Here is a 23,709-nt window from a genome sequence, read left to right as displayed (position 1 = left end):
AAGCCACATATATAAGCTAAGACTCTTAAAAGCAAAGCCCATACTCTTTTGGATTCTCGACGTCTGAAAACTGACCAAAATGATTTAGGAATTAGTTTTCTTTTTACAGCTATCTAAATGAAGATCCACAACTTTTATGGATTCCTAACCGTATGTATTCATATTGCACATTATGATGTTCCAAATCTAAAAAAACAAGTGCCTGAAAAAGAGGCAGGTTCCATTTTCCATTTATAGAATGAACTGATTACATTCTGACACTAATTTCAAAATATCTTTTTTTACCCAGATTCCATCTGGCACAATATCCATTACCTGTCCCATAGCAGATACTTTTACTCTACACAGGTATCACAGAAAACCGACTTCGAAGAACAAATGAATCACAAATGAAGCAACCTGCAACCAACATCTTCCTATACCCCTGTACTGTTAAAGGCTTATGCCCGCTAATGACAAAGCTGTGGTGGGGAAAAAACTGAAACCCTGAGGGAGCTCTGGTGTTTTCTGAAGTATAGAAAGGAATGCAATATAATTTTAAAGCTAAAAGGAATTTTTGGGTATCAAGTCTACTATTTGATACATAAATCTTCACCATATCTCCACAACTCAGGGAAGCTGATCCCAGGGCCAGATTTACACGACAGGTTATGACATTTACAGGTTACAGTGGCAAATCATCTTCAAAACCTGACCCAAATGATAAATTAATTATACACTTATTTCTGAGATTCATGAGAATATCTGACATGAGAACAATTTCTTAAAACTGAAAGCATTTCTAGGAAAATTCTTAGTAAATATAAATTAATTAAGATTGTTATTAACTAACACCTAGCTAAGATCAACTTACTGAACAATTATATTCATTGTGGGATGAAGGCAAATGAGTAACTTCATAGGATGGAGCACTTTTGGACACATCAAAGATCTGGACAAAGTATAACCAGTTGGGATTATAGGGGCTTGAGCATTATGAAAATTGGAGCGGGTACACTAACAAGAGGAGCAAAGAAAACACTCACCAATTTCAAAATAGAGCAAAGAGACAATTCTATGCCAAAAGGGAAGGAAAAATTTTCCTTCATCATTCGGTACCAGATAATTCCTTTCTCTAAAGCCTGAGAGAACTCAGTGTATAAGCAAAATATATCAGTAAGTTAAAAAGGCTGGGAATACACATATGATCTCACTGATATGAGGAATTCATCTCAGGAAACAAACTGAGGGTTGCTGGAGTGGTGGGGGGTGGGAGGGATGGGGTGGCTGGGTGATAGACATTGGGGAGGGTATGTGCTATGGTGAGCAGTGTGAATTGTGTTAAGACTGTTGAATCACAGACCTGTACCTCTGAAGCAAATAATACATTATATGTTGAAAAAAAAAAAAAAAAAAAGAAGGTAGTAGGAAGGGAAAAATGAAGGGGGGGAAATTGGAGGGGGAGACGAACCATGAGAGACTATGGACTCTTGAGAAACAAACTGAGGGTTCTAGAGGGGAGGGGGGTGGGGGGATGGGTTAGCCCAGTGATGGGTATTAAAGAGGGCACGTATTGAATGGAGCACTGGGTGTTATATGCAAACAATGAATCATGGAACACTACGTCAAAAACTAATGATGTAATGTATGGTGATTAACATAACATAATAAAATTTAAAAATTAAAAAAAAAAGGCTGGAAATACAACCAACAGTTCCTTCTAGTTTTGTGGGAAAACATTCTAGGTTTAAAATATCTGTTTATGTATATAGATACCTACATATGTATATAAATAAATACATATTGGCATATACAGGGACAAATATCTTTGGAAGGACACGCAGAGAACAGATAACAATGGTTACCTGAGGCAAAGAGAACTGAAGGCACAGACTGGAATGACAGGGAGACTTAACACCTATAACTTTAAATACCCTTTGAAGTTTGAGCCATGCAGATGTAGCCCCATCATTCCAAGTGTCAACAATAACCTAAAAATTCACAACCCACTTTTGTATGTGTGTGTACACACACACACACACACAGATAGCCTTTGGTAAGGGGCAAAACACCAAAGTAGTAAGTAATCTTAAGTAAGTGACTGGTTAATTAAAGTTAGGTTATAAAAATGACAATCATGCAACAGAGTGAAATACCAATATAAAAAACATCAACAGTACAGGAGAAAAACCTGAGGAGGAGATAAAACCTTCAAGATAGTTTATTTATATAAAGACATCACAGAATATATAGATGTCATGGCGATATCTATAAAAATACAAATACATTTTATTTCCCATCATCTGTAAGAAATGTTAACAATGACATTTCGATTTGCATTCATAAAACCCACATAAATATTATATAAATATCCTATATGTAATATATAAATTATATGTAATTTCAAAATTAATTAGTGTAATACTGGGTAACATGTACCTTACAGGAAAAGATATAACCTACTCCTAATAATTAGAAAAAAAAATTCTGAATATTTTCTTAAAAGTTTCTTCATATTAATAGGAGAATTTTCAGAATTACAAACGGGCGCACGTTTTTTTTTTCTATTACGTAACTTATGGATATTTAAATAGATCTCAGTGAAACATTCATGCAAAAGAAATGTTTCTGGTTTTCAACTATATCCACTAAAAAAATATTCAGACTGTGTGCACAATGCCAAATATCTGAATAAAAAAGAACTCAGCTGATTATGCAGACAGTTCCAAATATCAAGGTTTTTTTTTCCTGTTGTTTTTTGGGGTTTTTTTTCCAAGAGAAAACATCAGATAACTAAATAATTTTGCCTTTTAATCCAGGTAGTTGATGTATACAGACAGAGCTTAATATCTTGGGTTTTATTATTCCCAAAAAAGGGGGGGGGATGAAAATTATCTAAAATATTGATCCAAATGTATTTTAATCTTTTAGTAACTTAGATATGAGTTAAAAGGAATTCTCTTGTACTACAAACATCATTACTACAGAAAAACTGAAGATGTGATCATTAAAAGAAATTTCTGGTCTCCACAAATTAACCTTATAATTCTATCAATACTGGCTTCTAGAATTATTTTACTATAAATTAAAAATTGGTCTATTTACCAGCCCTTGTTCAAACAGCTCTTTTTCTTCTATCTTCCACTTTACTGAGTAACTGGCTGTTTTTGTAGGAGAGTGTGCCCTGAGGGGAAAAAAAGGAATTGCAAAAAAAAAGACTGAAATGGAACATTCCGTATTTATGCAGCTAAAGGTTATAGATAGCCATAGGCTGAATTCAATACTGTAAGTCTAAGAGTTAAAAAAGAAGAAAAGGCTGCAGCCTCTACCCGGGGGACAGATTTACCCTGTCTTGTATACTTCTCTAGCTCAGGATGATAGGAGCCCCAAATGACATAATCCTTGGGTCTGAGTGAAGATAACACTAAAAGACATCAAAGGAAGTCAGTGTGATAACAAACAAATAGGCTTCCTTAGACTGGACACAACGCGGCAGATGTTAATACATTTCCAAATCCTGAAAGGCATGTTAAGTGTTTAAGTTGGCTCCAGAAATATTATCTGATTCTTCCGTATAATCTATGTTAAATATCAAGCCAAAAAAGAAGTAAAGAAACTATGGCATTATGTTTATTACTTTTGAAATGCAGTCCTTATGAAATTAAAATAGTGATGAAGCTCATTAATTTAATTCAAGCAAACCATTACTCTTCTCATTAACTTGTTTGCTGTTATTTATTCAGCAAAATGCAAAAGCCAAAGTCTGCCCACTGCTCAAACCCTTGGCAATGGTAAATCTGTAAGTCTACCCTTTGAAGGATCATAAACATGAAAGTTTATTAACACTAAATAACATCAAATTTTCTTCAATTATAGGGAAAGGATATTTATAAAATAGTTAATACTTGATTTCTCTAGATAATTTTTGAAAGCCACAAATTCAAATTAAATTTGTTTGAAATGAGTGAAAATTAACTGACAAGGTAATAGAAATCAAGCCAATTCCTAATATATTAGATAGCAGCTTTAAAAAATTTCCCCACAAATCCTTAGGAAGCCATCTTTTCCATAATCCAGTGGAATAGCTTATATAGGACCACAAAAGAAATTCTGACATATAAATAATGTCATAAAATTATCTTGTGGCATTCCAACAACTGTATAAGAAATTTTGATTTTATATTTTTGTACAACCCAAGGTCAAGAGTTTTTCCACAGGCCAACTATAATTTTTTAATTCTCCTATAATTTTAAAATATAAAACATATAAGTACATACATGATTTTTGCTGTTTTCTGTAGACTGCACCACATGAAAAAGAAAATAAGGAAACTTGTGAACAAGTTTTTAAAAATATAGTTCAGACTTCTAAAAGTATTAAAAATTGATTTTACCTCTTCATGTATTTTTTATCATCTTCCTTTTGATCAAGCCAGAATTTTTCTGGAAGTGATTTTTTAGATAAGTAATACCTGTGTAATTATTAAAGAAACTTTTAAAATAATAATTAAATCCTATCATTTTTATGTGACTTATATTAAGTAGGCACTCACATCCATGAAAATCATACTTGAATCCTAGCTAAACTAATTCTTCTTAAAACCTTTTCCAGATCTGCAAAAATTATGATAAAAATATTTATACCTCACATGGCTGTTATATGGATTAAATATTACAGGTGAAATCACATGAACACAGCACCTGCACAGAATGTGTGCTACATAAATGTTAGCTTTTCCTGTATTCCCTACTAGAAGTGGTTAAAAGAAATAGTCTGTGTTTCATTTAAATCATTTTTCCTAAAACATGGGGAATGTAGTAGATGAACTTGATTGGCTGTCCAGGATTAACTGGGGAGTATGTTTTCCTAGTTCTAAAGGTAATAGAGTTCAGGGTGTTCCCTACATTAATATAAATAACTCAGGTCAAATCTACCACAGAGCTTCCCTCTCCCAACTTCTTAAAACTAGCCTACTGCAATACTCTTTAATTAGTCTCACATGTTCTTCCCTTAACAAATATTGACTATATATTGTGTATGTCAGATAATATGCTACGTACGAGGAGCTGAGGACAAAGATATAAGAAAAGATCCCCGTCCTCTAAGAGCTCACAAAGCTCTTACTTCATTATTTCTGCTTCTAAATCTGGAAGTGAACCCGTTACTACTTAAGTATTCATTAGTTGAGACTTGCACTGTTCAATGTATTCGCCAATACCACATGTAAACAAAGAATGTAAAATACCTCAATAATGTCTATCAATTAAATGTTGAAATATTATTTTAAATATACTGGGTTAAATAAACTATCTTATTAAAATTAATTCCACCTGTTTTAAATGTGGCTACCAGAAAATTTTAAATAATATATGAGTCTTGCACTATTTTTCTATTGAAAAGCAGGCTATAGCTGTATGTTTGGGGAAAGAGAGTAAGAAAGCCTTTAAAAAGAGTTAACCTGTGACAAAGGTACACAGACACTCTGAAATCAACATAGCAATAACTGGGAATAAAGGGAACAGAGAAATTCTGGCTTAAAAAGGAGGTAGAGAGTCATAAAATACAGATGAGAGAGCTAAAATAAACCACTATTTATTAGACTATTACTAATAATCTTTAAAAAAATCATAAAATCAGTAATCATTTTGTTCAATCCTTTCATTTTATATACAAGAAAATGGAATCCCAAAGAGGTTAAGTTGCCATCATCAAACAGATGAAAGAAACAAGGACAAGAAGCTAGTGATTAAACTGTGGATAAATTGTGTCCCTGGGTAAATTAACCATCTCTGGGATTTAGCTTCTATAACTGTAGATGGAGGCTCAGACTAAATGATCTTGGATATGGACTAAAGGTTCTCACTGATTTAAAACATTCTATAGGGCGCCTGGGTGGCTCAGTCGTTAAGTGTCTGCCTTCGGCTCAGGTCATGATCCTGGGGTCCTGGGATCGAGTCCCGCATCGGGCTCTCTGCTCGGCGGGAAGCCTGCTTCTCCCTCTCCCACTCCCCCTGCTTGTGTTCCTGCTCTCGCTGTCTCTGTCAAATAAATAAATAAAATCTTTAAAAAAAATAAATAAATAAAACAAAACATTCTATAATTTCTACTCAACATTCAGACAGTATAGAGGTGGCTGAAAAAAGAAACTCAAACATATTGAGTTAGATCTTAGACTGTGCAGTAAAACAGAAACAGAGGAATAAAATGCTGCTTTTTTCATAGGTAGCTAACACATTATGTAATTGCAGTCTGGGGCCAAATAAGGCCCATCTAGTAAGAACAATGATCTCTTTTTTTTTTAAGATTTTATTTATTTATTTGAGAGAGAGAGAGAATAAGAGACAGCATGAGAGGGAGGAGGGTCAGAGGGAGAAGCAGACTCCCTGCCAAGCAGGGAGCCCGATGAGGGACTCGATCCCGGGACTCCAGGATCATGACCGGAGCTGAAGGCAGTCGCTTAACCAACTGAGCCACCCAGGCACCCTAGAACAATGATCTCTTTTGTAAGTCTTGCACTTAATAGATTTTTCACCCTGAAATCTTTACTTTCCTCATAATCATTAAAGGATACTCTTCTTCCAACAACATCTTCTCAATGACAGCTCTGTTCTCTTCACTGATGGTGCTATCCAGAGTCCAAGGCTATTAAAAAAGAATGTATATTTTTTTATTTACTGCTTTTTGAAATTATCTTCTATGTTTTATCAAATGAAATACATGATACAATGATTATGAATAATAAAGCTACCATTTACTATGCCCAGACATATCTGATTGCCAGGATAACACTGTGGGACAGGGGTTATTGCTTCACCGATGCAGTCATAGCACCGCAAGTGTTTCAAGGGGAGGAGGAGAGACTTGACACACAAGACTGCTGGATTCCAAGGCTCAGGCTCCTACCCACGATAAAGTCATAATGGCTAGCATGTATGAAACCTATCAGGTAGCAAGCATGTTGCTAGATATTTCACCTATTTCCAAAACTCACCACACTTCTTTTTCCCTTTAAGCCACAATCTCTCCTTAAATGATCATACTCATTTTCAACTCTCAAAACTTAAAAATGTTCAGCTCAGGTGTCTTCTCTAAGCTCTATCTAGACTGTTTTTTCCAATTGCCCACTCCTCCATGTCCACTTGGATATCCAGTAGGCTTCTCAAAGTTAACATATTCAAAACTCACTAACACATACCTTCACCTGTTTCTCCCTGTGCTTCCACCTTTGTAAATAGCATTATGAGTCACCTAGTTATTCCACCTAGAAACCTAGGAATCATCTGGATTCCTCCCTTTTTTCTCAATCCTATATCCAATCTACCAAGCAATTCTACATCCAAAATATAATTAAAATCTATCCATCTCTGCCAAAACCTCTGGCCAATCTACCACCAACTCTTGCTTAGATTACCACAAATGTTTCCTAACTGGACTCTTTGATTCTGCTCTTGCTTCATACAAGCATGACAGAGCTCTGGTCTGCCTCTCCAACCCTGTCACAGCTGCCACTCCCCACTTTCCCACTATATTCTAGACACTGGCTTTCAAACAGAGCCTTTGTGCTGCTATTCCTTCTGCCTAGAATGTTTTTCCTCAGCTTTTCACATATCTACTCCTCTCTATTACTTTTCAACTGAACTGTCACCTTCTATTTCCCTCAATGACAACTTTATCTAAAATAGGTTCCCCACCCTGTTACTCTGAGCCAGCATCTTGGGTTCTTCATGGTCTATACTTAATTTGTCTACCTGATTCCCTTTTAGCATATAAGCAACTTGAGAGCAAGCCTATGTCTGTCTCGATTGTAGCTGTATCCCCCAAACCTGGGTCCAGCATCTGACGCACAGTAAGAATTCAATAAATAATCACTAAATGAAAGAAATGAACCCTGCAATGATCCCCGTCTTTTAGATGAAGAAACAAAGGTTCACAAATCTGATAAGTCGTAGAGCAAGGATTTGTACCTAAATCTAGCTGGCTCCAAAGCTGTTTCCCAACAGACCATTTCAAAGTCAAAAGAAATAAGTTTCTTTTATTTTTAAAGTAAGAAAAATGTTTCCAGTATATTACCTCTGTAACTGCTGAGAACTAGCACCAAGTAAAAAAGAGGTACTCCAGGCAATAAGTAATAGCTTATGCACCTGATTATTTTCATAAAATACTTACAATAAGACCATTCTCAGTTCTCCACGATGAATCAAGATAGTGATCTTGTAAAACAGATGCTGTATTTTCATCACTTCTGTAATAATTAAGAAAATGGGTAAAAAGTGGTATTATACCAATTAATAAATAGCATTCACACAACACAGGAACTGGCAGGGTATGGATGTTAAGCAAATGTTTCATTTCCTTCTTCCCTTAACAGACTTAACATTGCAGAAATGCCTACTCTATTTCTTTAACCTATGGAATATAGAGTAGCTTTAAGCCACCCTTTTTAGCTCACCCGATCTCAACTGCAACCAGCCAGTCTGTTCACTTCTTTTGTTCCCCAAGAATAAATAACTTCATGAGGAAAAAAGTACCCCAAAGCAGCAACCACACATGCTCTACAGCCATGAACCAACACTTCAGAGCTTTTTTTTTTTATTTTTTATAAAGATTTTTATTTATTTATTTGAGAGAGAATGAGAGGGAGAGCACATGAGAGGGGGGAGGGTCAGAGGGAGGAGCAGACTCCCTGCCGAGCAGGGAGCCCGATGTGGGACTCCATCCCGGGACTCCAGGATCATGACCTGAGCCGAAGGCAGTCGCTTAACCAACTGAGCCACCCAGGCGCCCCCAGAGCTTTTTTGATGAGCATCCATATGTATATAGGAATTCCACTTTATAATCAATTCTTTTAGTTATATCTAAAGCATAAAAGCCATCAATAACAGCAATGCCCTCAAAATGAAAAAAAAAAAAAATAGATCGAAGAGTCAAATTGGAAAATACTCGACAGTAAAGTAAAAAGAAAATCTGATGTTTTAATAACAATTTGTCTAATAAAAAAATTAACTTGGGTTATTTGGGGCCTTTCTATGTCCATGGGGGATTAAACTTTGTTAATTCTCATTCTTTTCACTGAACTAATAAAAACTCTCTAAAGTCACGCTGCTCACTACTCACATAAAAAAGCTGAACAGTTAAGTTTTGGAAGGCTGAATTAATGATATAGTTAAATTCAATATTTGCTTTTTTATATCTTGAAGTTATAAAGTTTCCTAGAAAATTACTGACTTTTCCCAGACCTAGTCTAGTGGTAAGAATTTTGTACCTCTTAGACTGCAAAAAGATTTATACTTTTGAATCTTCAATTAGTTCTACAGTGGTTATAATAAATTGTGGACTATCTACAATAAACTAAAAGCAGTAATTTCTCTCAGCTGCTGATGGCAAAAAGCTTTTAATTCATGTGTTAACTCTGATTTGGTAGAGGCTGCCAGGAATGCTAAATAAAGGATTCTGAGACTTGCATAGGCAGAAGGAAACCTTTGCTTATGGAGAGGTCTGCCAAGAGTGCAGAGGGGGACTAGTACCACTTCAGGTATGTTTTGTTTTGTTTTGTTTTAAGATTTTATTTATTTACTTGAGTGGGGGTGGGAACACAGACGGAGAGGGAGAGGCTGACTCCCTGCTGAGCAGAGAGCCCGACATGGGTCTTGATTCCAGGACCCCAAGATCATGACCTAAGCAGAAGGCAGACACTTAACTGACTGAGCCACCTGGGCGCCTCTCACTTCGGGTTTAATGTCTTTTTATAGTGTTCCTCAATAAGGATTAGCAACTTCCACACCTCTGGTGTATGCATCTGGACACCTACCTGAATCTCCACAGGCGGCATAAATTAACATGTTTAAACCTTAGCTGAGAAATTCCTCTCAAATCTGCTATTCTTCCATTGTTCCCCATCTCAGACAAAGGATATGCATCCCCCTAGCTGCCCAAGCCAGAAATGTGGGCCTGCCCTTATTTTCCTCACAATGTACATTCAATTGGTTGCCAATTCTGTGGCTTCCTCACTTTTCAAATCCAGTCCTTCCACTATATCCATGCTGACCTCTGAAGTCCTGTAGTTTCAGAGCCACTTTTCCAAGATAAAGCTAACATGCCATCCACTTTCCCTTCTTTATCTTTTTCCACTTACCCCCATCTGGCCCATTGTAAGTTTTACTGTGTCTTACGCAATAAGAATGTTAGTTCTATGAGAGCAAGGAGTTAGTTTGATAACTGCTATATACCCAGGCCTTGGCACAGAAAAGGTGCTCATCAACATTTGTTTAATGATTAAATGAACAAGGTAGGTGGGACATGGATCATCCAGGTCTGTAGGAGGAATGAGGATTTTCTCATAAAGCAAATCGGGGATTGAAGGGAATAACATGATGAGATTTGGATGTAAGAAAGGCTGGTCTAACTTCAGTAAAGAATAGAAGGGGGCCAAAGAGATAAGGAGCAGTTAAGAGGAAGTGATTATATAAATACTAGAGAGGTGACAGTAACTTAGACCCAGGGAACAAGCAGTGTAAACAGGAAGAAGTGAATACATTTGAGAGGATACTTAGAATCAATAGACCTTTAGCAACTTATAGAAGGGGTGGAAGGAGAGAGGTAAGGAAAAGGGATAAAGTCTCTATCTGTGCCCTGAGTTACTGGGTGGATGGTGCCATCTATTGAACTAGGGAACTTGAAGGCAGATGGCAGGTGTGGTGGGAAGTTTATAAGCTGAGACTGAGGTGCTTGTGGAACATCCAAGAACAGACAGATTCAGAGAATTAGATAAATGGATCTAAAGCTCAGGAGAGAGATTTGGGTTGGTGAAAGATATGGAAAACATCAGTATGTATTAGGTGGAATTTTAGGAAACTGCCATTTTTCTTATGGTCAAAATGGTTGAACATTGGCAAAATTGTATATGATCCAGCCTAACAGATAGAAATTTAAATCTTGAGAGATGGTATAACCAGGGACTGTGTGGTTAGTTAGAAGTCTTATGACAAACCCCTTGGAACACGGATTTAAAGGACAAGCAGGAGAAAAGGAAGATGAGGAGGAAAGGTAGAAGTGAAAGGGAAACCAAAGTTTCAATGCCACCTTCTAACTTTGGTACCTAGAACTTAGCAAGTACTTAAAAGTGTGCTTTCAGTTAATCCTCAACGTTTCCACAGATGTTATCATTAGCTCTACCTACACACACTTCAGGGGGCACCATTCACCAGAATATAATGTTAATGATGCTCCTTGGAGTTGGGTAAGGCAAAGGCTCTGACCATCAGGAACCAATAACCTTTGTAATCCAGCTTGCATGAGTGTTAGATGATCATAGGTATCACCTGTAGACCTAAGGCTTGAGTACAATAGTAAGAGAAAGGAAAGAAAAAGAGAAGGCAAAAAAAAAAAATTAAACACGATCAGAAAAATAAAGAAGAACCTATGGAAAAGGGGCAGAGCCAATGCTCGCAGATGATCTTCTGTGTTTCCAAAGCCAACTCACTTCTCTCTGGACTCCAGGTAAGCATCCCTGCCTACTTAACACATAGACTTATTGTGAAAAGTAAATTAAATCATGCATGTAAGAGCACTTAGTCAAGATTAACTTGGTAACTTGATCTACACAAATGTGAACAACGATTGTTAATAAAAGTTCCCTACTCATCTGTATAGCTTTGGACTGCTTTGTCTAAAGGTCTGGGAGAGAACGACTAAATGAATTTAATTACTCCTCACATTTTTATAGTGCTTTAGAGTTCAGTAGAACTTTAAACCCACTATCTTAATCCCTCAGGGCAGGGTGGGTACTGTTCTCCATAATTTACAGAGTCCCTAACATTAGGTTGGACTGTATGAAATTGCCATTTTGTAAGTTAAAAATGGTCTAAGATGGGCAATTCCACATGGTTCATTCAACCTAACAGACTTCTAAAGAGGTTGTTCATATTTATAAGCACCATAACTGGCTAAGTTTAGAACTAAGGTCTTTTGATTCCTGACCAGTCTAGGCCTCTTCCAATTCTAAAAGGTGACTGGGGAAGCACATTTTAAAAATAGTAGGTATCAATTTCTTATTTGGAAAGCAAGCAGTCAAAGGGCTAGATCTCTCAAACTGGAGGATGCTGCCTGAAACCACACTGGCCTGTTCTGCAGGAATCTGTATTAAATAAACTGTGACCCCTCACTAGGTCTTCACAATAATCTCCACGAGGGTAAGGAGATGGTGAAAAACAGAACATTTACCTAGCTCCTACTGTATGCTATAGCACATCCCATAATTACTTCATTTGATGTTCACAATAACCATGACTGTCAGTTTTCTATGAGCGGTCTGAAGCTCAGGTAAATTACCTGTCTGATCCAAGGTCACACTGCTAGTAACGGACAAGGCCGGCCAATGCTGGAGAACCCAGAGCTGTCCAACTCTAAAGTCCTGTCCCTCTCCTTTAAGTCAAGCTGACTCTCAGGAAGTTTTTCACAACTAACCCCATGTGGAATAAGAAACCTGTCAGTAGGGATGAAACGACACGCCCAAGGTCACACGGCTTACAAGCGATGGAACAAGGATCCCTGAGCTCAGGTCCGTTCAGAGGCCGCTCTTGCTCCAGTTACTGTCCGGAGGGGGCAAAGGGGAGGGGGATTCTGGGGTTGAGATTATCGAAGAAGGAATCTAATTGTTGGATAGAGTGCAATGTGCTCGGCGAAGTCGGCGCTCTCAGAACATCCTGGTAAAAGGTGAAACAGCCATCCGACACCAGCCTCGGGTACCTACGCCCCCTGGGCTCGGGAGTAGCTTACAACAGGATGGGCGCGGCACCTCCCCGGCCACCAGGAGACCCTGGCCCAGCGGATGTGCTGCCTCTCCCCTGTTCCTTGCTGAACCCGCAGCCTTTCCAAGGTACTTTCCTCGCACCCGCACTCCTCCCCATCCCTGTGAGACTCGGTCTCTACGCCTCACCCTGGCTGTGCGGCGGCTGGCACCACGTCCCCTTCGATATCCACATCCGCTTCTTCAGCCGCCATGATGGGACCTAATCCCATCCGTCCTCCCGAGAGATCCCGCGAGAGGTGGAAGACTTGGGGGCGGGGTCGCATGAGTCACGGGGCGGAGTTGAAGCCTAGTACAGCCCCTTCCGCGAGGGGGAGGCGGGGCTTTCCGAGAAAAGATCACCGCGGTCTTCTGAGGCTTGGTAAAGACCTTGGGAAGTTTCCCGGGCTTGGGCTTTGACGAGATCGTGCTCTTGGACAGATTCTTGGCTCTTCACTTCTCTCATTGATAAAAGGGGGATAATGGTAAATATCTACCTGGAGTGCTGAAAAGATCAAAGCCAGACCTGCTTTGGACTGAAAGGTGGCTGGTTTTCTTTTCTCTTTCTTTCTTTGCTTTCTTTTCTTTCTTTTCTTTTTCTTTCTTTCTCTCTTCCTTCCTTCCTTCCTTCATGTTTTAAGGAAGGAAAAGGATCATTCAGCGATTATGTGAAGTACTAAACACCTTCTATTTTAAAATTCAAAAAACATTTAAGTATGTGACTTACTTCAGGAGATCTTTGCAATTAATTAAAAATTCACTCTCATGACCTTTGATCTTTACAATAACCCAGTGAGGACTGTTATCATCAGTCACACTTTACAGATGAGGAAACTGAGGCTCAGAAAACTGAAATGACTATCAAAGGATATATAGCTAGTCAAAGAACTGGGACCAGAATCTGGGTCTTTTGCCCGTACTGAGTGCTCACCCTCTACAAATCATGTTGGCAGGATAAACACCATTTCTCTCAAAGAATTTATGACTTCTCAAGAAATTAGATATTGGCCTTGAGTAGCATATGCTAGCATTTATTGCTCACATTATTGCAACTGTTCATTCACTTGTCTGCCTCCACCGTGAGACTGTGAATTCTTTAAGGACAAAGGCTCTGTCTGGTAGTCCTTATACTAGTCCTCATTCCAGCAACATTCAGCATGGTGTCTGACACGTCAGAGGTGCTCAATAAATATTGAACTGATGAATGAATGAAACAATTTAAGTGTGCTCATACAGGCTTCTGTCTCAGGCAGCCTTTCCAGTGTTATACCTCCTCACATGACTTTTTGCTAAATTATACAAAGAACAGAGGACAAAATGACGAAATTTAACTGAGATATCTATACAATTTCATAGTATGTTCAGACGAGATCAAGTGCGTTCAGGGTGGTATGGCCGTAGACTCATAGTATGTTCAAAGGAGTTTTCAAGTGATCATATGTTTAGATTTTTCCCACCAAAATGAACTTTCATAAATTCCTAGTCCCTTTAAATTTAGTTATTTATAATACCTAACAAAAATTTTAATTCATGATGGTGCTCTGCTTACCATAAACAAACTGAATGAATGTCAGAATAATTTTAGAGCAGAAAGGGAGGAAGATGAATTACAAACAGAGAGGATGGGTCAGGGCTAATATGAGCACCTGTCATATCCTGGATATTATATAAGGTAGAATCCCTTTTGGACCTCCCAAGAATCATGCAAGGTAAGTATTAGCAACCCACCCCATCCCACATTTTAGAGGTAAGGAAACCAAAATTCAGAAAGTTACAGTTAGATAGCTGAGTACTAGAAGTGCAATTCCAACCCAAGTCTTTATTCCTCTATACTTACTCTATTATATTTTAATTCACAACAAAAGGAATAGGGTCTTTCGCAATACTACATGAATTGGTATTTTTCTCATTTGGTGTAAGAGTAAATCATAATCAGATAATTTTCTGATTTTTTTGAGGTGCTTAAATCTAGAAATAAGTAGAAAGTGTATTTCAAAGGTTGGAAACTTATCTTGGGTTTACAAATTCCTTCTCGGTCCCCCATTAATACACTTTATTTCCTTCATTGATCCTAAAACAGAATTTGCAAGAGGTGCCATACCTGTAAATCCTCACGAATGTTGATAGAGGAACATTCAGTCAAGAAAGTGTCTGACTCACATTTTAACTGCACTGTGTATGAATCCACTGGAGAGGCAGTTTATTCATTTCATTTCTCCCTATTTCTGGTGAAAAAAGATCACTGCATTTTTATTGAAAAAGCAAAGTATAATTGCAATATTAATCCATAAAAAGCTGGCATGTTAGCGTTCATGCTAATTAGCTCAGATTTGTAAAGTGCTTTAAAAGCAGGAACTGTCACACAACTGCTCACTAATGTTATTGTTACATTATGATCCAAACTGTCAGCTAAATGATTGCCGGGGATTCAAGAGTTCCCATTTTAAAAATAAAATGGCCAGCGAGTGGGGAGGAAAACCACTTTTATCTATGCAGAGGTGAGATAATAGATGAATGCAGACATAGACTTAGGGGCTACACTTGGCACGCCTTGGCTGTGGCTTGAATTGTTCCAGGAGAACAAGCTGCATTTTATTTTATTTTCCCTCCCCAGTTCCCTGAAATCACATAAAGTAGCTACTGAAAAAGCTGTTCTCAATATGTTGTAAGGAATGTCTGCCAATGCACTTCTTACATTTTAATTACAGTAATGCTACATCCATCTGACATTATGCGGAAGGGAAAGAAAAGATGCCAACATTAATGAGCTCCTACTGTGTGCCAGGCATTTTACAGACTATTTCTTTACAGCCCTTTGAGGTAAGGGATTGTTATTTTCACTTACAGATGTGGTAACTGAGGTTCAGAACAGTTAAGCGATTTACCCAAGGAACTGTAGCTGATCGTTGTTTTCCTTACATCATGCTGTCTTAGCTTAGGTTCTAATAGCATCATTCAGAATTGCATTGCTTCTCGGCAACCCCCAGTGGAAGGATTAGGCCTCTTTCTCAAGAGCTCCAGGAGGATGGGTGTTGGTGGCCAGGCTTGGGTCACATGCCATTCAAGAAGCCAGGTGGACTCAGTTCCACCAGCACCACGTGGAAGATGGAGGTGTGATGGCTCCCCAGAGCAAAATAAGGGTACTGTTTCCAGAGGGAGGAAGAATGGATGCTGGGTGAGGAAAACAACAGATGCCCCGTTGTACTGTTCTATGTTGCCATTTCTCTCTGTTCCCCCAGGCCTTTAGTATAATCCATTAACAGCTACGGGCTCCTGTTAGCACTGCACCAGGCACATTACTCAACCCCTGTAGATGGCCGCTTCTTCACTTGGAAAATGACCTATGAAATAATCTCCTCCAGAGGTAAAATTCTTTGATCATGTTCTTGTTCATGTCGCAGACATTTCTGAACACTGTCACGGGCAAAACGGGGATGGAATTGTCGACGTTTGCATGGGTTTGTATATGGTTGGCTGCTTAGTGAAGTATGGGCCATAAATAAAATATTCCTTGTGCTTGGAATGTGCAACACTTCCCATGTTCCAGGCCCCTCCACGTTCAGAGGCGCTCTGCCTTCCGTGCTCCTTTCCCCTCCTCTTGTTCCCTCTGAAAGGGCTGGTTCTGACTCAGCTGTGGTCAACTGTTGCCATTTTGGATCTCAGGCTCAGAGTGGCCAGGTCTTTTGATTTTTCTTTTAAGACAAGCCAGAAATCAGGATTAATTTGTAAAAAACCATTCAAAGTTTTAAAAAACACTGTTGAGGGCACCTGGGTGGCTCAGATGGTTAAGCGTCTGCCTTGGCTCAAGTCATGATCCCAGGGTCCTGGGATCGAGTCCCGCATCAGGCTCCCCGCTCCGCGGGAAGCTTGCTTCTCCCTCTGCGTCTCTCTCTCTCTCTGTCTCTCATGAATGAATAAATAAAATCTTTAAAAAAACAAACAAACACTGTTGAACCGAACACACAATTATGTGGGCTACATCTGACCTGCAGTTCGGGACTATTGCCCTAAATCCTTCTCTCCTACTACATGTAACACTTCCATGTTCTTAGTTTTTCACAGTTCTGCCTACGGCACTACTGAAGTCTTCTTCAGGGCAGGGAATGTGTTTCTGTTCCTCTGTGTATCCACAGCATCTAGCTACAATGCCTGGTACATTATAATCACTTAATAATTGTTCGTCGAGGGCGCCTGGGTGGCTCAGTTGGTTAAGTGACTGCCTTCGGCTCAGGTCATGATCCTGGAGTCCCTGGATCGAGTCCCACATCGGGCTCCCTGCTCGGCAGCGAGCCTGCTTCTTCCTCTGACCCTCCCCCCCTCATGTGCTCTCGCTCTCTCTCTCTCATTCTGTCTCAAATAAATAAATAAAATCTTAAAAAAAAATTTATTAAAAAAAAATAATTGTTCGTCGAAGGAATGAGTGGATCAACTAGAAAAAAATAAAGCCAGTTTTTTTTTAATTGAGTATAGAAAACTTACTTTATAAACACATAATCAATGGATATTTTAAATGATAACTATATAAATATAAATATAAATATACACACATGTATATAACAGTTGCATTATGATCCTGACAAAAAATACACAACCCAATAGAGAAAGGAACAATTACAAACCTAAATAGAGTCCCAAAGTCCCTTCTCATTAGTGAAGGAGAGATGTATGATGTTTTTTTGCCTGCCTCTTTATTGTTTTGGAGGGGATTCAGGGGAGGCAGAAGACAAGTCTCCAACTTGAGGGAAAAATTCAGTCTGTATTGATTCTGAAGGGCTGTGTAAGACGAAATGTAAACCTGCGCTGACTCTCAGTTCTAGAGCTCACACATGATCGAGTATGTATGCACAAAATCCTGCCCAGTGTCCTTCCCTTTGTTGTCTAGGTAGCTCCCTTTCTATGTGAAAAGTCAGCTTCAGCATTGTGCCCTTGCTTATCTTCCTGCCCATTCGCACAAACCCCCTTCTCTGCGACCCTAGAGCCACAGTGCATGCTTATGTCAGAGAGCCCAACACTGGCCGGTAATTGCCTCCACACTAGCCTGGGACCTCCTTGAGGACAGGGATCATGTCCATGTTATCCACATCTAGCACGTAGTAGATGCCTTAACCAATGTTTGGATGAACAATATGTCCTCTATATTAGGAAGCATATTATCTCAAAGCTTCAAGACATTTCGTTCAGTTCAATAAGTGTTTACTGAGTACCTACTATAGAGCAGGATATGGATCCCGAGAGTTCAGCGTGGTGGAGGGGTGCAGGTTTTAAAAAGGGGGCTCAGCATAGGACTTGTTGGGAAGGTGGCATTTGAGCAGAGTCTTGCCAAGCTGAGGGAGTTGCCAAGCTGATGTCAGGAGAAAGTGTTCAGGTGGAAGAAACAGCCAGTGTAAAGGCTCTGGGTGGGAGTGTGTCTGTTGGTGGCCAGCACGGTGGAGGAAGGTGAGCAGAGGGAGAGCAGGAGGGGAGGAGGCCAGACAGGTAACAGGACCACAGTTTGTAGAGCTTGAGGTGTCATTGTAAGGACTTTAGTTTTCATTCTGAGTGAATCAGGGAGTCATTGCCGGGAATCCGTTGAGATTAAAGGTAGATATTAGCAATACGAGTTCACTGAAACTTATTTAGGATTATATACCGAGTGGTTGATAACATGACCCATATGATGTTTCTTTTTGTCAGGTTTCCTGAGGAAAAAAATCCCACAAAAGAGAACTGATACTTTTGTTAAAATAATTCCTTTTCCCCAGTATGGTGGATGAGTACATCTTTGTCTACTCTGGTTTTTGTGTTGAATTCACCTGACATATTTCTCCTTTTTTCACACTGCATCCTAACTTCTCATTTGAACAGTCATATCGACTACTTGAGAAATAGACTGGCTGCCATAACATTTCCCATTCATTTAAAACGTGTGTTTTTGCCACATTGAGGGGTCCTAAGTCCATATGCTGCTTGCTGTTGACTCTGCTGGGTTCAGTAGCCTCTGATGTGAACAAGATCTTGTCACCACTGATAAGGAATTCATACTCAAGGGGCGCCTGGGTGGTTCAGTCATTAAGTGTCTGCCTTCAGCTCGGGTCATGATCCCAGGGTCCTGGGATCGAGCTTCGCATCGGGCTCCCTGCTCAGTCGGGAGCCTGCTTCTCCCTCTCCCACTCCCCCTGCTTGTGTTCCTTCTCTCGCTTTGTCTTTCTCTGTCAAATAAAATAAAATCTTAAAAAAAAAAAGAAATTCATACTCAATATATAAATGGATCATTAGAAGCAACAGAACAAAGGCCGTGAAGCAGAGGTCTGTGCCTGGCACCATGGAGGACTGATGGGGCAAGGCTAATTCTGTGCCCCTCTATGCTCTGCCTTTCATCCTCTCTAGGTCACCTTTTGCTCCAGTGATTGCCATGGCAACCAGCTTCACGCAGGTGTAACCTGACAGCACCACACGTCTCCTACTTTCTGCAGCAGAAAGTGCATTCGTGCACAATCTGGGAAAGCAAGGGTGTTAACACCCCACAAGACAATGGATGACCAATGGGGAGCAAATTCCTGTAGCATGGAGCCCCTTTGTTCACAGAATGGAATAAAGCAATAACTTACTCTTGAATTGACTTTCCCTCCTTTACTGGCATGCTCTTTCCATTCCTCCTTCATAATCCTTGGGACTACTTCCCAAATAAATTAGTGTCTGAAGCCCTGGTCTCAGACCCTTCTTCCCTGGGGAAGCCTAAGATAAGACAGTGAGGTTAGACTTGGGTTTTGAAAGTTGAACGAGACCTTTCCAAGTGTAGAGAGAGGGAAAGTGCATTCCAGGCCAAAAAAAAAAAAAAAAAAAACGCAGCAGCAAAGACAATGAGGCATGGACAGCATAAGGCAGGGCTGGGGATTTGCAGCGACCTTCTGTGGCTGAAGCATAGGATATATGGACGATATGAGGAGGAGAAAACTAGTGGGAAGGTTTGTTCGTTGAGAAATACCTGTCAGATACACTAAGCTGAAAATATTGAAAAAATCTTCCCCCAAAGTTTTGTTTGTTGTTTGTTTCTCATCATAAACATTGACATTGTTTTAGGGGCACCTGGCTGGCTCAGCCAGTAAAGCATGCAACTCTTGATCTCAGGATCATGAATTCAAGCCCCACATTGGGCACGAAGCCTACTTAAAAATAAAATAAAATGCTATTAAAAAAAAAAGCATTCACATTGTTCTCATTTCTGGGAAATCAATGTCCCATGGACTGAGTAGTAACTGTGAGCCATGCACTCAAGACGAAATTGAATATTTGGGTGAAAGACCAAATTCTGGAAAACAAAACTGCTCTTAGTGTGCATATTATCAGCAGGTATGTAAAACAAAATTTATAGTGACCAGAAGAGAGGAAGCAAAGTAAATAGAAATGAACTATATAATATCCATTACTATTAATTAAAGTTATATAAAATAGCAGTGCATTTTCAGTGTTTTATTATTATGAACAAAATAATTTGTAAGTGCTTTTGTGTAATCATTCCTACCTTATTTACCATTACCCATTAAGGACTTAAGTTCTGAAGGGATGGTATGTTTAGGTTTGAAAGGAAATTTTGGACCTCTTTGTTTTAGCACTATGTTCTGTCTTACACAATAATTACCATAGTTCATTGAATCTAAACTTCATTTACATGGATAGTAAGTTATTCCATTATTTTATGTGCCATTAAAAAAGAAAAAGTGCTGCCAATTACATTTTGACATGTTGTTGATTGTAAGATGCATCCTGTTTTCAGAGCTTTGAGAAAATATATCACTTGAAATTGATGCCTGCAATTTCATCTCCCCCCCACCGGCCCCCCGCAACAGCTCTGGAGTAGGGGGAGTGGGAAATAGTTCAACTTTGACTCTTTCTAATACTTGATAGAGTTCCTGGTACATGTATGGTTGATAATGTGTTCAGCTAATGTTTGTTGAATTAAACTGAACAGATTTCTATGTATCTTCACCCGCTTTGACATAGGATATTTCATGGGATAAGAATTTCATCATCCATTTCAGAACCCTGCAAAGTATCATGAAATAGACCCACTATAGTTAAGTATCAACAAAAATATCATATTACCGTCGTTTTGTTCATACTGACTGGAGAACTTATCGTGTGTGATTTTCCACAATGTGTTTCATCTATGTGTGTTTCCATGCCATGGATTATTTTCTATCACATTCATAAGAAAACCAAGGACCTTTTTAAAAAAATTGTTTAGTTAAACGTGGTGGTAAAATAATTTTGACAGTACAGATATTGCATTAATTATTTACATGTAAGGGTGTGTTTGAAAGGCCACATGCTGTCCCTAACTCTTCTAACACTTTGAAAAGATTTACTTTGTTAGAAAAAAACTGGACATCAAGGAATTATTCATATACATTTGCTGTGGTTTTCATTTAAGACAGGAAGGGGTTTTTCAAGGTTTTCCATGCTTTTATTTGATTTAATTTCATGCTCACTAGAGCCCATTTCCATCACAGTCACCAACACCTTGAACTTGCTGTGATTTTCCTCTGTTAAGCAGCCCAGATGATACTCAGTAAGATTCTTGGACTCTAACCCCCACGTCTTGGAAACAGACCTCACTGAATTAGTGAAGATTCCAGGGCATTCTTCTTACTGAGCTGGTTAAGCCTTTGAAAATATACTATGGCCACTAGGATTTGCAGGCTTAGTGGACCTGCCATAAAAGGTTTCAGAGACCTTGGATGGCTCCAGTGCCTGGGGTGCAGTGGTTACACCTCATTAGCCCCAGAGCAGGGGCTGTCTTCCCCATGGTCCCCTGTGGTCTACATCTTCCCATTCTGGCTGTGGGGCCTCAGGAAGGCAGCCCAGAGTCACTGAGGTGCTTCCCAGGAGAGTACAGAGAGATGCACACCCACCCTGTGCTCCCCTCCACAGGGATTTTGTCTTTATTTCTCCTTTGTCTGCTCACTGAAGAGTTTAGGTGGATTCTCTGAATGGCAGAGGTGATGTTTGCTGGAGTAGACAGTGAACGGTGGAGTTAGAAAGTGAACAGGAGGAAATTGCAGCTTTGCATTTACTAGCGTGGTGCATCTGAAAGGTACTTGTTACCGGGTCCCCGTTTCGCCATCTGTAATGGTGGGTAAAGATCCCTACCTCAGAGGGCTGCTGGATGGATGAAATGATCTGAAACAAAATGAAATAAAGATAAAGGAAGTGACCCGCCTCGCCAGAGTCTGGCATGTGGTAGGTACTTAACAAATCTTGCTACCTCAGGCTACAGCTGGTCGAGGTTATCGCGCACTCCATACACACTGGACTGGTTTTGACCCTAGCATCTGCTGTAGGTCTGTGTTCAAAACACCTCCTCCTTCAAATGGGCACTAGCCTGCCTTCGAGGTGTGCCTAAGACCAGCAGGGACCAGCCTTGGCCACCGGCCCAGGGAGGAGGGCTCTGTGATTTCTGGTCATCAAGATTCTGTGCTGTCGGTTGCAGCCTGAGATGAATATCATGGTCCTGTTGCTTACTTTACATCATGCGGCCCTGCCCACATCCTCCTCACTAAATGAGTAAGGCAGGCAAACTTTAAAGCTGCAGAATGATTAAAAAAATAATTTGGGGTCTAATAATTCCCTTGCAGGTTGTGCAAGCAGGAAGGGTTTAAATCACACAAGAAGGATTTAACGGAAAAAGGCATACTCGTTTCTATTCCCAGCAAACATAAGCAGCTAGTGGGTCTGGTTTTCTTAAACGATCTTTACTTGTAGAAGGATCCATCACCCAGAGAGAGTATCTGTGTCCAGAATCTGCCAGCGGGAAAGTGACTCAGAGCAGCTCTGGGGTTCAGAGAGCTGAGAGGCCAGCTTTTGATGTGCCTTTAGCATATCGCTGGGTGCCACCCCAGGAATCCAAGTGAGGAAATCCTTAGTTCCTTTGTTTCCTTCCCTTCAGGCAATATGTCCCCGTCAATGGGTAAGGTCTCTGCTTATACCCCATCTTCTCCCTTTCTCTATTTTCCCTCAGCTCTCAATCCCCTTTCTCCATCTTGCTCCTGCCCCCTTTCTTCTTTGGGTAAAATCTGGAAGCAAAGTGTCACCTCAGAGGACATAGCTTTCTGACTTTATCTCTTATGACCTGGAGCAAGTCACTTAACATCTTGGTATGTTCTTGAATATCTTGAAAATAGGGGAACCATATTTTTCTCATATCCAAGCATTTGCAAATGCATTTATTTTTTAATTTTTTTTTTAAAGATTTTATTTATTTATTTGACAGATAGAGACACAGCGAGATAGGGAAAACAAGCAGGGGAAGTGGGGGAGGGAGAAGCAGGCTTCCAGCCCAGCAGGGAGCCCGATGCCAGCCTCGATCCCAGGACCCTAGGATCATGACCTGAGCTGAAGGCAGATGCTTAACGACTGTCCCGGCGCCCCTATTTTTTTAATTTTTAAAAGGATTTTATTTATTTATTTGAGACAGAGAGAGAGAGAGACAGAGCACAAGCAGGGGGAGCAGCAGAGGGAGAGGGTGAAGCAGACACCCCACTTAGCAGGGAGTGGGATGCGGGACTCGATCCCAGGACCCAGGGATCATGACCTGAGCCGAAGGCAGACACTCAACTGACTGAGCCACCCAGGTGCCCTGCAAATGTATTTATTAATCAGATATCTACTAAACACATTTGGATGTTAGACCCTGGACTGAAGACACAGAGGATGTGGATACAAAAATGATTAAAACACAGTCCCTACCCACTGGGTGATCACAATAAAGTGGAGAATAATACTCTACTCACAGTGTTGTTTCAAGAATTAAAAAAAGTAGTGTAGTTAAAAGTATTTTGTGAAGGCATAGAATTGTCACACCACTATGTTGTAAACCTGAGATGAATATAACATCGTATGTCAACTATTATTCAAATAAAAAAAAAAACATTTTGTGAATGACATAGTTCATTATGAGAAGTAAGGT

The 23,709-nt window shown here is 39.7% G+C and overlaps 1 protein-coding gene and 1 long non-coding RNA gene across 5 annotated transcripts in view; one reads left to right on the top strand and one right to left on the bottom strand.

Annotated features, from left to right (window-relative positions):
- Positions 1-13,004, bottom strand: part of MYSM1 (Myb like, SWIRM and MPN domains 1) — a 36,639-nt gene extending 23,635 nt beyond the window's left edge. For all 4 annotated transcript variants that reach the window (XM_035018452.1, XM_035018453.1, XM_035018454.1 and 1 more), the window contains exons 1-6: positions 12,915-13,004; positions 8,147-8,222; positions 6,552-6,622; positions 4,374-4,451; positions 4,258-4,281; positions 3,085-3,163 (exon numbers count right to left, since the gene is read on the bottom strand). In XM_035018452.1, coding sequence (XP_034874343.1) covers positions 3,085-3,163; positions 4,258-4,281; positions 4,374-4,451; positions 6,552-6,622; positions 8,147-8,222; positions 12,915-12,997 — 411 coding nt within the window. In that variant the 5' untranslated portion in view covers positions 12,998-13,004. The remainder of the gene's footprint in view (positions 1-3,084; positions 3,164-4,257; positions 4,282-4,373; positions 4,452-6,551; positions 6,623-8,146; positions 8,223-12,914) is intronic.
- A 106-nt stretch (positions 13,005-13,110) lies between these two features.
- Positions 13,111-19,544, top strand: LOC118019359. Its single transcript, XR_004681667.1, has 4 exons — positions 13,111-13,307; positions 15,473-15,584; positions 16,004-16,128; positions 19,131-19,544. It is a non-coding gene; the product is annotated as an uncharacterized LOC118019359 (long non-coding RNA).
- Positions 19,545-23,709: the final 4,165 nt, after the last annotated feature.

Source organism: Mirounga leonina, unplaced genomic scaffold (assembly GCF_011800145.1).
Source record: "Mirounga leonina isolate KUSES-001 unplaced genomic scaffold, KU_Mleo_1.0 Mir_173, whole genome shotgun sequence".
NCBI lineage: Eukaryota > Metazoa > Chordata > Mammalia > Carnivora > Phocidae > Mirounga > Mirounga leonina.
The sequence above is the reverse complement of the archived record's forward strand: the minus strand, read 5'-3'. Positions and strand labels throughout refer to the sequence as shown.